The 13854-nt window shown below is 34.7% G+C and overlaps 1 protein-coding gene across 2 annotated transcripts in view; it reads left to right on the top strand.

Moving 5' to 3' along the window:
- NDFIP2 (Nedd4 family interacting protein 2) overlaps nucleotides 1-13854 on the top strand; it is a 67388-nt gene that overhangs the window by 28956 nt on the left and 24578 nt on the right. For both annotated transcript variants that reach the window (XM_012637775.1, XM_012637776.1), the window contains exon 2: nucleotides 8315-8480. In XM_012637775.1, coding sequence (XP_012493229.1) covers nucleotides 8315-8480 — 166 coding nt within the window. The remainder of the gene's footprint in view (nucleotides 1-8314; nucleotides 8481-13854) is intronic.

The following is a 13854-nucleotide window of genomic DNA, read 5'->3' as shown; positions in this document are numbered from 1 at the left end:
AGATTTAGATACAGATTATTTCCAGCACCAGATAAATACCCCTTTTCAGCCTTGGTCAAAGCTAACCTATATCCTGATTTCTAATTGCGCAGTAGAGAAGTTTTGCCTGTCCTTATGCTGTACATAGATGGAATCACACACTACGTTTTGCTTTTGTGTCTGGATTCCTTCATTTAGCACTGTTTGTAAAAGTCAGCTACATTATTGCATGGACTTACAGATCATTCATTCTCATTGCTTTACAATATTTTACTGTGGAAATAAACCCCTTAAGTCTATTGATTCTACTGCACATATGCCGTAAGATAGTTCTGTTTTTTGCAGTTTTACACTATGACTATTCTAGTGCATGCCCTTTTTAAACTTTACCAGCTACTGCATTTACTGACTAATTCTTGGTACATGCAAATCAGAAACTTACTGGAGAATCTGTCAAACTGTTCTTACTTAATTTGATTAAGGAAACAGAAGGAATAAAACTTTTTATTACAAATTGCCATTGTTATATTATCAATGCCTATGTTGGGTAGAATACTAATATGTTAGTGTAAAAATCAGAGCATTGGAATATTTTGAAAATTTAAAAATTTAAATAGTTTTATAACTCTAAACATTATTTAAAATTTCTTCTGCTTTTAAAAAATGTATTGAAATAACTTCTCCATCTGGGTTAAATTATGGTCCTCAAGCCGCTTAAGGAGGAAAATCTTAAAAACTTGAATCACCCTGTGTTATCATTTCTAATAGAACACATTTGATGGGAGGCAGGTTTGTTTTGAAAATTAGTCAGCTCTGTTAATTTACGCAAAGACTAAGAAGTGCCTTGATGTTTTCTTAGCTGTGTTGAGGAAGTGGCTGGGGGCGGAGCTCATCACTCATCCAACTTTCCTTTTCTCGTCATCATTTCTCTCCCAACCATCCACAGCAGTTTTGGATGGATTCTCTAAATGGATCATCTCAGCTTATCTTATCACCTATCTGTGACCCAGGTATCCTTCTCAGGAGGAGGGTCATGCTGGTTGGGAAACAGTTGCTGTGGCAAAGGAGTATCCTGACTGTTGTATTAAATAGATAATCAGGGCCTAGTCATGGAGTGGAGTGGGTTAATTTCCACCCAAATCACTGTGGATTTATAACGAAAGAGGGGTGGAAAGTATTTTAGGGACACAATCATGTCTACCCTAATTGTGTAAGACTACAGCATAGTCACTAACAAATATATCTCAAAAAGCTGTATGCATTGATGAAATCAGGTTATTGCACTATGGAGAGACACAAGCCCAAATTAGTGACCAGACTCCAAAAAATGCTGTTTTTAAAAAGTAAACTTAAAATATGTTATGTCTAACACATATTGTGGTATAAAACCACAAAAAGTGAGACCAAATACCTTACCATGATGAAATATATAGACATTTATGACACACATTATGGTCTTTTCATGCTAAAATGATGCGAGCTAGGTTGTCGGATAATCAGGAGATTTTGAGAAAGTAAGTGGAGGCCAGCAGGGAGCAGTGCCCTGGAAGATAGACTACCTTAGAGTAAAGGAAACATGAGAAGGTGCCAGCCCAGCACACTCAAATATTTTTCTCTTTTATGTTGTTTTTTTCTTTTCTCTTTTTTTTTTCTCCTTGAAGACTAGGAAATCAGCAAGCTGTTAGTAAACTGTTAAGATCTTATCTGTTGATAAAGAGGCATAATTGTAGACAGATTTGTCAACGCATATTTTCTTAGGTTAGCTCTGAGGAAGATAAATAGAATTGTGAAGAGAGTGTCTTTTTGTTGATATTTTATAACATTTCGAGAAGCATACATCATTTAATGAAAGGACTGTGAACACAACTAATGAGTGTTCTATATAGAGCATGTTGTATGCAAGGAGGGAATTTTAGGATTAGTATATTTCTGTTGCAGTTTTAGCATATGAAAAAGAATTTAACCAGAATTGTAATTCAAATGTAATAGAAATTCATGTAAGATCTTTAGCCTACCTGTTTGGCTTCTTTGTCCTCCGGAGGTCTTTGAGATGTAAATGTTCTCCAAAGCCCTCTCCCTTAACTTACTAAGGAAAGTAATAATTAGCTATTAGGGATTTCAGATTACTTGGGTTAACAAGGTTATTCTCTCTCATTGCTTTCCATCTTATATTATTGTGACTGGTGACCTATATTGTATTTTCGTCTAATTTTAACCAAAGCAGAATCTGTACTTTTGAGGACCGACTTTTATTTTCAGGTTCAACAAGACAGATACAACCTCTGCTTTTGTAGAGCTCTTACTTTGGCGGGAAGAAAGATTGTAAATGAATGATTACATAAAATAAAATTGCTGTTGCGGTAAGTGCTCTGAAGAACAGGGTTAAGGTTAAGATTGTGTTAGAGAGTCAAGTTCTTAGGAGAGAGTCGAATTCTCAGGAAAGCCCTTCTTGTCTCCCAAAAGTAAACTGGGAGACAAGAAGGGCTTTCCTGAGAATTTGATTTTAAGCTGCGATCTGAACAATATATAGAATTAGCTAGGCGGTGAGTGAGGCATGGGAGGAAAAAAATTTAACATATACAGACCCAGAGCTCTTTTTTGTATGTGCTTATGTTTAGTGTCTTTTTAAGAGATAGAGTAATGGACAGATACACAAGTCTGGAGCTCAGAAAAACAGTCTAGTCTGACAACATAAATTTGGGTTTTTATTCTTCAATCACTTCATTGCCCCTTTAATTATCCCTTTCCTTACATTTTCTTAAAAAGACAGATACTATTTCTGATTTATATATTTTTTTGTTTGGTTGCAATTCCAGATTGTGTTATTTTCAAAAGAAATGGAGCATCTGGATTGGAGCGCATGGTGCTCTTTGTGGAGTACCTTGAAATACAGTCATGCGTCGCTTGACTTCATGTTCTGAGAAATGAGTCCTTAGGTGATTTTGTTGTTCTGTGAACATCATAAAGTGTACGTACACAAACCTAGATGGTATAGCCTACTACACCTAGGTTATATGGTGTAGCCTATTTCTCCTATGCCACAAACCTGTACGATATGTTAATATACTGAATACTGTAGGCAGTTGTAACACAATTATAAATGTTTGTGTATCTAAACCTATCTAAACATAGAAACGGTAAAAATGTAGTATTATAATGTTATGGAACCACCATCATATAGGTGGTCCATCGTTGACTGAAACATTATATGGTCCATGGCTATACTTGTATGTTCTATGATGCTAACAAGAATTGTTAATACTAGTAGAAAATATGCCTATACTAAAACACACCAAATGTCAGTGTATGTTCAAAACAAGAAGCTGAAAATTAGACTTGATTTGCTAACTTGCAGTGTTTCATTAATATTCATTTGCTACTTATACATTTGTTTCCTAATGGTTCATATTTTTGCTTTGTCCTATGCCATCTCCCTCTAGTAGAAAAGAGGTTAGAGAGAACAAAGGTTTAGTGGGAAAATTTGGAAAAGAACCCTAAATTTAAGAAAATTCTATTAATTTGCTTAAATGGCTGTGTGTATGAAAGACTGGTATAATTTAGTTTTATTGGTAGAAAATCTAGCTCCGTTTACTGAGCAGCACTGTTTAATGGAAACGTTTCTTCTGAGCCGTTGGTTTAGAACACCTGGGCTGTCTGTGGAACTCTCTTATCACCTGCAATTATCTAATCCTAGGAGCACTAATGAGGTGTAGCTCACTTTCTTCTAGGGTGACTTAGATGAGTAGCTTGACTCTGCCATTTGATTTTATTGCAACTCTAATCTGTTTTCTCCTCTTAATCAAGTGTTAAATAAGGCAACGTAGAATAATAGAGACTACTCTAGACATTTTTTTTTTGGCATCATAGTGTCTTAGAGTTAGAAGGAGCCTTCGTGTGATCTACTCTAATATTCTACTGAGGACAAGAACTCCATTATGTGTAGATTGACCATTTATCAAACTGGAACATTTTTGAGAATGAACAGGGTAGGAAAAATGCTCAATTGGGTGGGGACTCTGAACAAAAGGTATAAAGTGAAAATGTCCTGGGAAAAATAGGTGTGGTCACCCTAGTTATACCAAAGCCTTGCCAGTTCATCATCCAGACTCTACTTGAAAATATTTGTTGTCTCATAAAAAGGCTAGTGCCATGGGTAGCTCTAATAATAAAAAAAGTTTTTTTATTAACCTAAAATTTATCTCACTGCAGCTACTAACTCATTCCCAGTTCTGCCCTCTGATACTAAGTATAGTCATAATATGGTAATACACAAAAAAATCAGCTCTTTAGATAGCTTTTTTACTTACAACTTTAATTTTTTTTTTTTTTTTAGCAAAATCTTACAGTTCTCTCCTGTAATTCCAACCTATGCCCAAATTAAAACAGAAGAGAAAAGAAATGGAAAGACAAATGAAAAAAAGGCCATACTGCTGGCCAACTCACCAGGCATTGATAGAGGGCACTGCTTGCCACATAACCCTTGATAGCACATCTATACATTCTCATCTTGGTACTTTTAGAAAACATTCAGCGAGGTCTCTAGCTTCTCAGAAGCAAAACTTCCAATTATTACATTAATATTTTATCACCTTCAGATAGAATAAAGGTCTATACTATTGGAGACATGCCAATAAAAGTGAAAGAAACACTATTTTATACACTGGAAGGCTGTACTTCCAGTTAGAGTTAATCATAATGCTTACAGTTTTCTTTTTTTTTTTTTTTCAGTCAGAGTCTCACTCTTTTGCCCGGGCTAGAGTGAGTGCCGTGGCGTCAGCCTAGCTCACAGCAACCTCAAACTCCTGGGCTGAAGCGATCCTACTGTCTCAGCCTCCTGAGTAGCTAGGACTACAGGCATGCGCCACCATGCCCGGCTAATTTTTTCTATATATTTTTAGTTGTCCGATTAATTTCTTTCTATTTTTGGTAGAGACGGGGTCTCGCTCTTGCTCAGGCTGGTTTTGAACTCCTGAGCTCAAACAATCCGCCCGCCTCGGCCTCCCAGAGTGCTAGGATTACAGGCGTGAGCCACCGCGCCCGGCCTTCAGTTTTCTTATAATTAAAAACACTTTATGTATATCTATAAAACTAGCTACAGATAATTTTAAGTTAGCCCTCTTGGCATCTTTTTTCCTTTAGACAAAAAAATAGTGGTTCATTCAGCATGCAACTTTTCACCAGCCTACTTGCTATATTAAAGACATATTTTAGTTTTCATGTGCTATATTGCCCACATTTTTTCAGGAGGCTCATAAGGATGAAGAGCTGGCATGATAGTTTTTGAGGTGAAATGTGAGTAGGGCCACAGAGCCTAGTTCATCACTGTATATACAAGGAGGTCCCTTCTACCCTGCCCCTCCTTTTTTTTTTGTTATTTAGGTAATTGTTTTATTTTCTTTTTTTAATAATAATTGTTTCTTTTTTTTTTTCTTTATTGAACATAGAGACTAAGCGGATATTTAGATAATTGTTAAAAGAATGTAAAATAGAACCATTTGACAACATGGTTAAGGGAAATTATTCCCAAATGGCATTGTCTAATTTGATTTGAACTCTTGTAATGGAGATAGTTAAAAGGCAGTCAGCGTTGGTTTATTTATAGAAGCAATTTTATTGCTTACAAAATATCAAAATTGAAAGGTGGCATTTAAAGTAAATTGGAAGTTATATGCTACCGTAGGTAGAGTTTGTTGACTGAGTTATTGGGTTTTACTGTTGATGCATAGCAGCGTTCACTGTACATTATAATCTTGTAAAAGTAAAGCTGTACGTGTTACGTAGGGCTGTTGAAATAAATTGGTGTATGTTTTACAGGTTCCAAAGCTTTACTTCAGAGCTCATCTGTATGAGTGTCTGTAGTTATTCCTTTCACTGTAGTTTTTTAGTAAATTTTGACAAGTTTTAAAAATGGCTGGGTCATTCTAGGGACCACATTTATGTATTTGATGTGGTGTAAGGAGTGTTTCTTCTGAGGAACTGGAGGAGAGCTGTTTTGCTATAAAAGATTTTTTTCTTTAGTAAAGTTCATTGTATCTACATTTGCAGCTTTAATAGGAGATGTGAAAAAGTGGTTTTCTCTTTTTGACACCTTCACTATTAATTATTTAGTTGATGTTACCAAGTAAATATCTGTGCTTTACTTTTATTTGCCTTACTTTGCTCATCTAACATTTTTGCCCTTAAAATATGATCACTTAAAGATGATTAAATGAGGAATTCTCTTGGTACTATGTACTGGGAAAGCATGGGAGATGCATTGTAATACCAGGTGCAAATTGTTGCTAGACGAGAGGGTAGTCATTTAGGGCCTACTTGGAAATCTGCTGCAAGTAAATGTAAACCTCATAAAGTTTATAATCATAAAGTGCACTTTATTGTTTGGTCTTCAAATTCAATTTCTTTGAATTGTTTTGTGGAAAGAGTTGTGAGTTGTCTTAGTAATTTGAGAAATAGATTTTAGGTGTATTTATCACAGTTTTGTTAAGTTATAATAGGTATATTAATTCACAAAATGTTTTGCTAGTGTGATCACTTACCAAGACATATGCAAAGAGCAGTGTGGTAAATCGACCTCTTGTTTTACTTTGCATATATATTTTTTATTTTTTAGAGATAAGTGTATGACTACTTATTGAACTGATAGTACCACATGATTTCTTTTTTGAGTTCATGAAATAAAATATACTAAATAAAAGGAGAAGACTAGTATTTATTAATTGCATCTTGTGTGTTAGATGCTTTTCAAATATTATTTTACAACCCTATGAGGATTTTGACTGTATTCAGAACTTACAGGTGAACACTGAGAAGATAAGTGTATCAAAGTTCCTAAAAGGTGAAGCAAAAATTTACATGCTGTTCTTTCTAAACTCCAAAATTCCTGTTCATTTTGCTACATCGTATTAAAATTTGTATGTGTAGTAGCTTCATGACAAAATTTCTTTGGACAATTCTTTTTAATATTAAATTTCTTAAAGTAACAGGAATAAATTAAGGTATGAAAATTAAATGATATTAAAAACTGGTATTTCTTTTGAAACTGAGATTCTAGTTTTAAAAGTATATTAAAAATATTTTAATAAGGCCTTTTCCAAATATATTTAAGAATCAATATAGCACCTTCTTAATGAATCTTTTTTTTTTTTTTTTTTTGAGACAGATTCTCACTGTGTCACCTGGGCTAGAGTGCAGTGGTGTCATCATAGCTCACTGCAACCTCAAACTCCTGGGCTCAAGCGATCCTCCTGTCTCAGCTTCCCAAGTAGCTGGGACTAGGGGCGTGTGCCACCACACCTAGCTAATTTTTTTTTCTTTTTGTAGAGATGGGGTCTGACTCTTTTTAGGCTAGTCTCTAACTTCTGACCTCAAGCTGTCCTCCTGCCTCAGCCTCCCAAAATGCTAGGGTTACAGGCATGAGCCAGTGCACCAGCCGATGAATCACTTTTTATAGTATCGATGCCTTGGGCTCATATCGTTAGTTTGCCTGCGTATAGTTATTATCAATTCCTGAAGAATGACCATTTCAGAGGTTATCGTAAATGAAGTAAAAGGTCCGCAGCCACACACTGCTTGGGTTTAATTCCTGACTTTACCTTTCCTAGCTGTTGTAGTGTTTGGCAAGTTACTTTTTAGTCTCTTTAATTCCCGTTTTTTTTTTTTTTCCTTTTAATTGGGGATAATAACAATTTCTACTTCATAGGTTTGTTTGTTGTGAGGATTAAATGAGTTAAATGAGTAAAGATCTCAACATATTATTGTATTAGTACTTACTGAGCTCTCAATGAATTTGTTGTGATGAACATTTTCTAGAATTTTACATACGCATTGGCTCATATTGCATTATAAGTAATTTTTTTTTGTATTTGGGAAAACCTACTTAAGAATACTTCACATTTTTAGAATGCTTATACACTGTTATTCCATTTCATTAATTCCATTTCCATTTTCAATTATCCTAGATTCAAATGTAGTAGAGATGGTATTGTGCTATGTTATTAGGATTTTTGCTTTTCTTTGTGCTATGTACTGACTGCTACTTGGCAGACTCTTGATATCTACTATAGTATTACATAAATTTGAATCTATTTTGAACTGTAATTTTTTTCTTTATAAATTCTTAATCTGAACTTCATCTTTATTATAGAAAAACTATTAAAATTCTAAACATCTAAATGATTAGGTATTTAAATTTTTTTTTTCATTTTTAAAAATGCGATTTTACTTTGTGTTTGGCCAAGAAGTGATTCTTTGCCTGAAATGATCTTTTAAAATTAGCTTAAATTAAAAAAGATAAGTAGTATTACATTAAAGTTTTCTTTTTCTTTCATTCTCTTAGCTTCACAATGAAGAGGACAATTCAGAATCATCTGCTGTAGAGCAGCCATCTACTTCAAACTCATCACCACAGGTTGTGCAGACAGCTCCTTCAGCATCAGCACTTGAAACTGACTCTTCTCCTCCACCATACAGTAGTATTACTGTGGAAGTACCTGCAAGTTCAGGTATGAAACAGCTAGTAATGTTTTTAATAGTTCGTTTTTTTTTTCACAGTATGGTTTTATGTAATTATCAAGTCCGTTAATGGGCTTTTAAAAACACATGCACACATATATTCAAACACGTATATACGTACATACACACATGCATATATACAAATATATACATACATACATGTGTGCATGTGTACATGTATAGTACATACATATATGTGTGTGTATATATGTACATACTTATGTATTCATAAAACAGGGTGTTACTGATGAGTGCGAGTGGGAACGTGGTGAGTATGTGTGACTGGAGGCGAAGGGTATATGCATAGTGTTATCCCAAACATGTGGTAATGATTCTTGAATACAAAGTAGTAATTCCTGTTTGCTGCTGTTCATCTTATTCAAGTCATTCTAGAGAACTAATCTGTTTCTCTGGCCACAATTTTTATTCCCCTAGCAGTGCTAAATTAGTCATTATGATGACTTTTATATAATATTGTGATTTTGTATATTGATTTGTATGATTGTTTGATTTTATATGCTATTATAAATTCTCTGAGTAGTGTAATAACTTCTAAATAAGTTCTACATAACTTCTCTAAGTATTTTATAAACTCGTTATGAAACATTGGTTTGAAAAATCAGTTATTTAAAAACGTTTTAACAGAAAAAAACCTTCACTAGAATATTTCATGTTTCTTATTTCTTATTCTGAAATTAATGTCTTCTGCTTCTCTCAAACTCTTGCCAACTTTCTCTGGTTACCATTTTGCATTTGGAATATGTAAATAGACCCAATATTTCTTCCACCAAATTCATTTACTTTTTTTATTTACTGAAAATCATCTTCTTCTTGAAGGTATTCCCACTAATTAAATTAATAAATGCCTACTCCTTTTATTTGTATATGTTTATTTGATTGATTTAGTTGATTTACTTTGCTTTGGTGCCCAGTTTCACGCACAATTTTTATACTGATATCCATCAATGTTATTTGTCTTTGGCTATAAGATTTAACAGCTGGTTTTGTGCTTGTTCAAATATAGGCTAAATTTTCTTCCATATTTTACAAGTTTCCAGAATATAGTGTAATGAATTTGTTACCTTAGATTTTTAAAAAATCAATTTGGTAACTTTGAAGACAAAAATGAGTTGTTTTCCTGATGAGGTCTATGTGTGAGTAATGGAAGATGCTTATTTTCAGAGTGAAATTGTGCTCTTTGTTGTGGCTACCATTGCTATTGCTGTGTAACAAACGCCTTCCAATTTAATGAAGTAAAATAGCAATCATTTATTACTATTAAATCTTATGGTTCTGAGAGTAGAATGGGCTCAGCTATGCTGTTCTCTCCCCAAATCTCATGTGATTGTTGTCTGGTGGTGGCTGGGGCTGGAATCATCTCAAAGGCTTCCTTTTTCATGTGTTTTGTGGTTGATGCTGGCTTCAGCTAGAAACTGGCCAGTTGGCCACATAGCTAGCCCTCAGCTGGGGCTATTGGACAGAATACCTTTATGTGGCCTCTTGTGGCCTAGGCTTTTTCACTGAATGGTGACTGGCTTTTAAGTACAAGTGTTCTGAGGAAACGCTAGATGGAAACTGTTTCATCTGTCATAATACTGCCTCAAAATTCACATGATATCACTTCTACCATATTTAGTTTGTTAGAAGTGAGTCACTAAGTTTAGCCCTTATTCAAGAGGAGAGGAATTAGTCTCTACTTCTTGATAAGAAGAGTTTGAAAGAACTTGTAATCTAACTTTTAAAACTGCCACAACTGCATACTTCATCTTCCCCCTACCACCAAACCTTCTCCTTCTACAGTTTCTATAAATGGCTTCCATGGCTAGAAATCTTAAAGTCGTCTTTTTGGTACCTGATCATAAAACTATAGTAGTCCTCCCTTAACTGAGTTCCTAGACCCCCAGTGGGTGCCTGAAAACATGGATAATAACGAATCCTATATATATATTATGTTTTTTCCTATATACACATACCTATGATAAAGTTAAATTTATAAATTAGGCACAGTGAGAGATTAACAATAATAAAATAGAACAATTATAATAATATACTGTAATAAAAATTATGTGCATGTGGTTCCCCCTCTCAAAATATCTTCTTATATTATGCTCACCCTTCTTTTTGTGATGATATGAGATGATAAACCTACATGATGAGATGAAGTGAGGTGAATGACATAGGCAATGTGACATAGCCTTAGGCTACTACTGATCTTCTGACAATACATCAGAAGGAGGATCATCTACTTCAGGTGATCCCGGATCATCTAGCCACAAAAATGTTGATGGTCCAATCACAGGTACAGATGATGATGTCGATGGTTGTGGATCCTTGATAGTTGAAAGTTTTTTTTGCTCAAATTTTTGGGAAGAACATTGTAATTTGAAGTTGTCTCTTTCTTTTTAACTTATCAAAGTATTGCTGAAGAGCTTGTAATGCTTTGGTGATCATATGGGTGACTTTAATATGGTGTTCCATCCCAGGATCACATTCCATAATTTTGTCCTTTAATGTCCGTGCAGCTCAAAACACTTTGGCAAATTTTAGTAACGGCCATGTTGCTGATTCTGCTTCAGTTTCTTCTTCACCTCCTCTTACTTTGCAGATGACTCAACAAGTTCTTCCAATTTCTTGTTGGTTATCACTTGTCAAGAGCCTTCAATATGTTCTTTAACTTCTTCATAAAGCATGTTGGTAAATCCTCCACCAACATGTCTTGCTGTGTGAATGATTTTCCTAACTTTTCCATAGATCTCTAGGAAAGCCTTTAAAATCACTTACAACTTCATTCCATAAGTTCCTCAAGTAGGCATTTATAGTTTCTGGTTTTAATTCATTCATTGCAGCTTTGATGAATATTATTGCTTCAGCAGTAGTGAATGATTTCCAGCACTGCATTATGTCCAGGTTAAGGTCTGTATCAATTGCTGTTTGAATGTGATCAAATACCAGGTGGGTATTTGTGTTCTTGACAAATTGAATGATGCCTGGGGCAAGAGGCTGAAGCAGTGTGGTTGTATTTGGAGTTAAAAATACAACCTCAACATTTTCACTTTCGTAGCAAACAGATTCAGGATGGCCAGGTGCGTTGTCTATTATTAACAGGATTTAAATTTCAACCCTTCTTCTTCCAAGTATTTTTTCACTTCTGGGATGAATCATTGGTGGAACCATTCCATAAACAAGATGGTTGTCACCCACACTTTCTGATTATGTTGCCAGAACATGGGAAGATAATTTTTGATTTTGTTTTTGAAAGTGCGTAGGTTCTTCACTCTGTACACCATGCCTGGCTTTATTATATGCCCTACAGTGTTGCCACATAGTACCAGAGTTAATCTGTCCTTCCATGTTTTATGCCCTGATGCCTCCTTTGCACTTTAATGAATCGAGGTTCTGTTGGGCATCTTCACCCAGAAGAATCCAGTTTCATCACAATTGAAGCCTTCTTTGGATGGTATCCTTTCTCCTTAAGCAACTTCTTCAACTCTGCCAGAAATTTGGCAACAGATTCTTCATCGGCAGGTGCAGCCTCTTTAGTGATTTTTATATTTTTCATTCCAAACCTAATCCTGAATCTGTATAACCATCATTTACTTGCAGTAAATAGCTTGTTGTCACTTGTTTCAGAGGATCCCTTGCTGAAGTCTTAACATGGGCTCAGTGCTTTCCAGTGCAAAATGTTGCTATCAGTTGGAACAAGTTTCTGTTCTATATTCCACCCACAAATCTAATGCCCTTTTCGTCTTTACTAAACACTTATCATGCACTGTGGCCATAACTTTTGCAATTGGAGGTGCAAGAGCAACGCTGGCAAAAACTTCTTTTTCCTTCTTCACAATTTCACAGGTAGATTTGTTCTTACCATAAATCTTAGCAATCTCAGCCTACAATTTTTTCCCCCTTATTGGGAATTTTTACCTTTTCACTTGAAGTACTTCGTGGCTTCTCTTTGATATATCTGAATTGCCAGCATCACTACTTTTGCATTTCGGGGCCATTAATAAGCAAAAGTAATGTAAGAGTGAGCTTCATTTTACAGAGGAGAAAAAAAATCATGGAAAATTAAATAAGTTACTCATGATCACATAGCTTCTAAGTGGTAAAGTCAGAAGTTGAACCCAGATACATCTGATTCTAAAGTTTGCAGTTACTGTTTGTAGTTGCAGAGTCCTATGATTTTGGCTATTAGAAGGTCATTGGGGACCTTTGTCATAATGTTTTCTTTGGAGTGTTACCAACAGAAGCTAGGGTCTAATGGGTTAAAAAGAGCACAGACAGTGAGGAAGAGAGGACCTCAAGTGATTTCAATAACTAACAAATGGAAACATCACAAATGCTCAAAATAGGGGAATCATTAAATACATTTTTAAATGACAGTATGCTTAAGTATTGTGTAGCCATTAAAATAAGTTTTTTTGAAGAATGCTTGCTGATACCAAATTAAATACTTTGAAAATAGCAAATTTAAAAAGTAGAATATCAAATGACGTATATGATGTGATACCCATTATTAACACATTAACTGTCATGTGAGTTGTATTTAACTCATGCTAGTTTTGAGCCTGGGGCCTCGTGAAGCATATGTAACTCACATATCTATTCATTTTGGGAGCTGCGAGAACTATTTTTCAAGTTGCATATAACTCATGCACAGAAAACAATAAAAAATAACAAATTTTCATTAAATTAGAAAGGATCATTTTGTTTTAGAAGTTTTTATTCTATTTTTGTAATAAAATACTGTGGCCCCAAGGAAAAAAAAATTTTTCTAGCACTGTAGTCAATGTATTAAAAAAAAAAAATGCATGAACATTTCCATGTAAAGGATATTTCAAGATATGTTAAAAATAATAACTTACTCTGGATGGTGTAATATTGGGTTGTTTTCATTTACTTTAAACAAGTACAGTCACTGCTCCATAACATTTGAGTCAATGATGGACTACTTATATGATAGTGGTCCCATAAGGTTATAATGGAGCTAAAAAATTGCTCTACCTTGGTGATGTGGTCGCCATCGTGCCATTGTGCTGTTGTGGCACAATGCGTTACTTGTGTGTTTGTAGCAATGCTGGTGTACATAAACCTGTGCTGTGCTGCCGGTTATGTAAGATGATAGCATGTACATTATGTACAGTACATAATACTCGATAATGATAAAGGATTATGTTACTGTTTTATGTATTTACTATACTATACTTTTTATTGTTATTTTAGAATGTACTCTATTTATTTTTTAAAAAGTTAACTGTAAAATAGCCTCAGGTAGGTCGTTCAGGAGTTATTCCAAAAGAAGGCCTTGTTATCATAGGAGATGACAGCTCCATGCATGGTGTTATTACCCCTGAAGATCTTCCAGCA

The sequence above is a fragment of the Propithecus coquereli genome, unplaced genomic scaffold (assembly GCF_000956105.1).
Source record: "Propithecus coquereli isolate 6110/MARCELLA unplaced genomic scaffold, Pcoq_1.0 Scaffold123, whole genome shotgun sequence".
NCBI lineage: Eukaryota > Metazoa > Chordata > Mammalia > Primates > Indriidae > Propithecus > Propithecus coquereli.
This window is presented reverse-complemented; position numbering and strand designations above follow the sequence as displayed.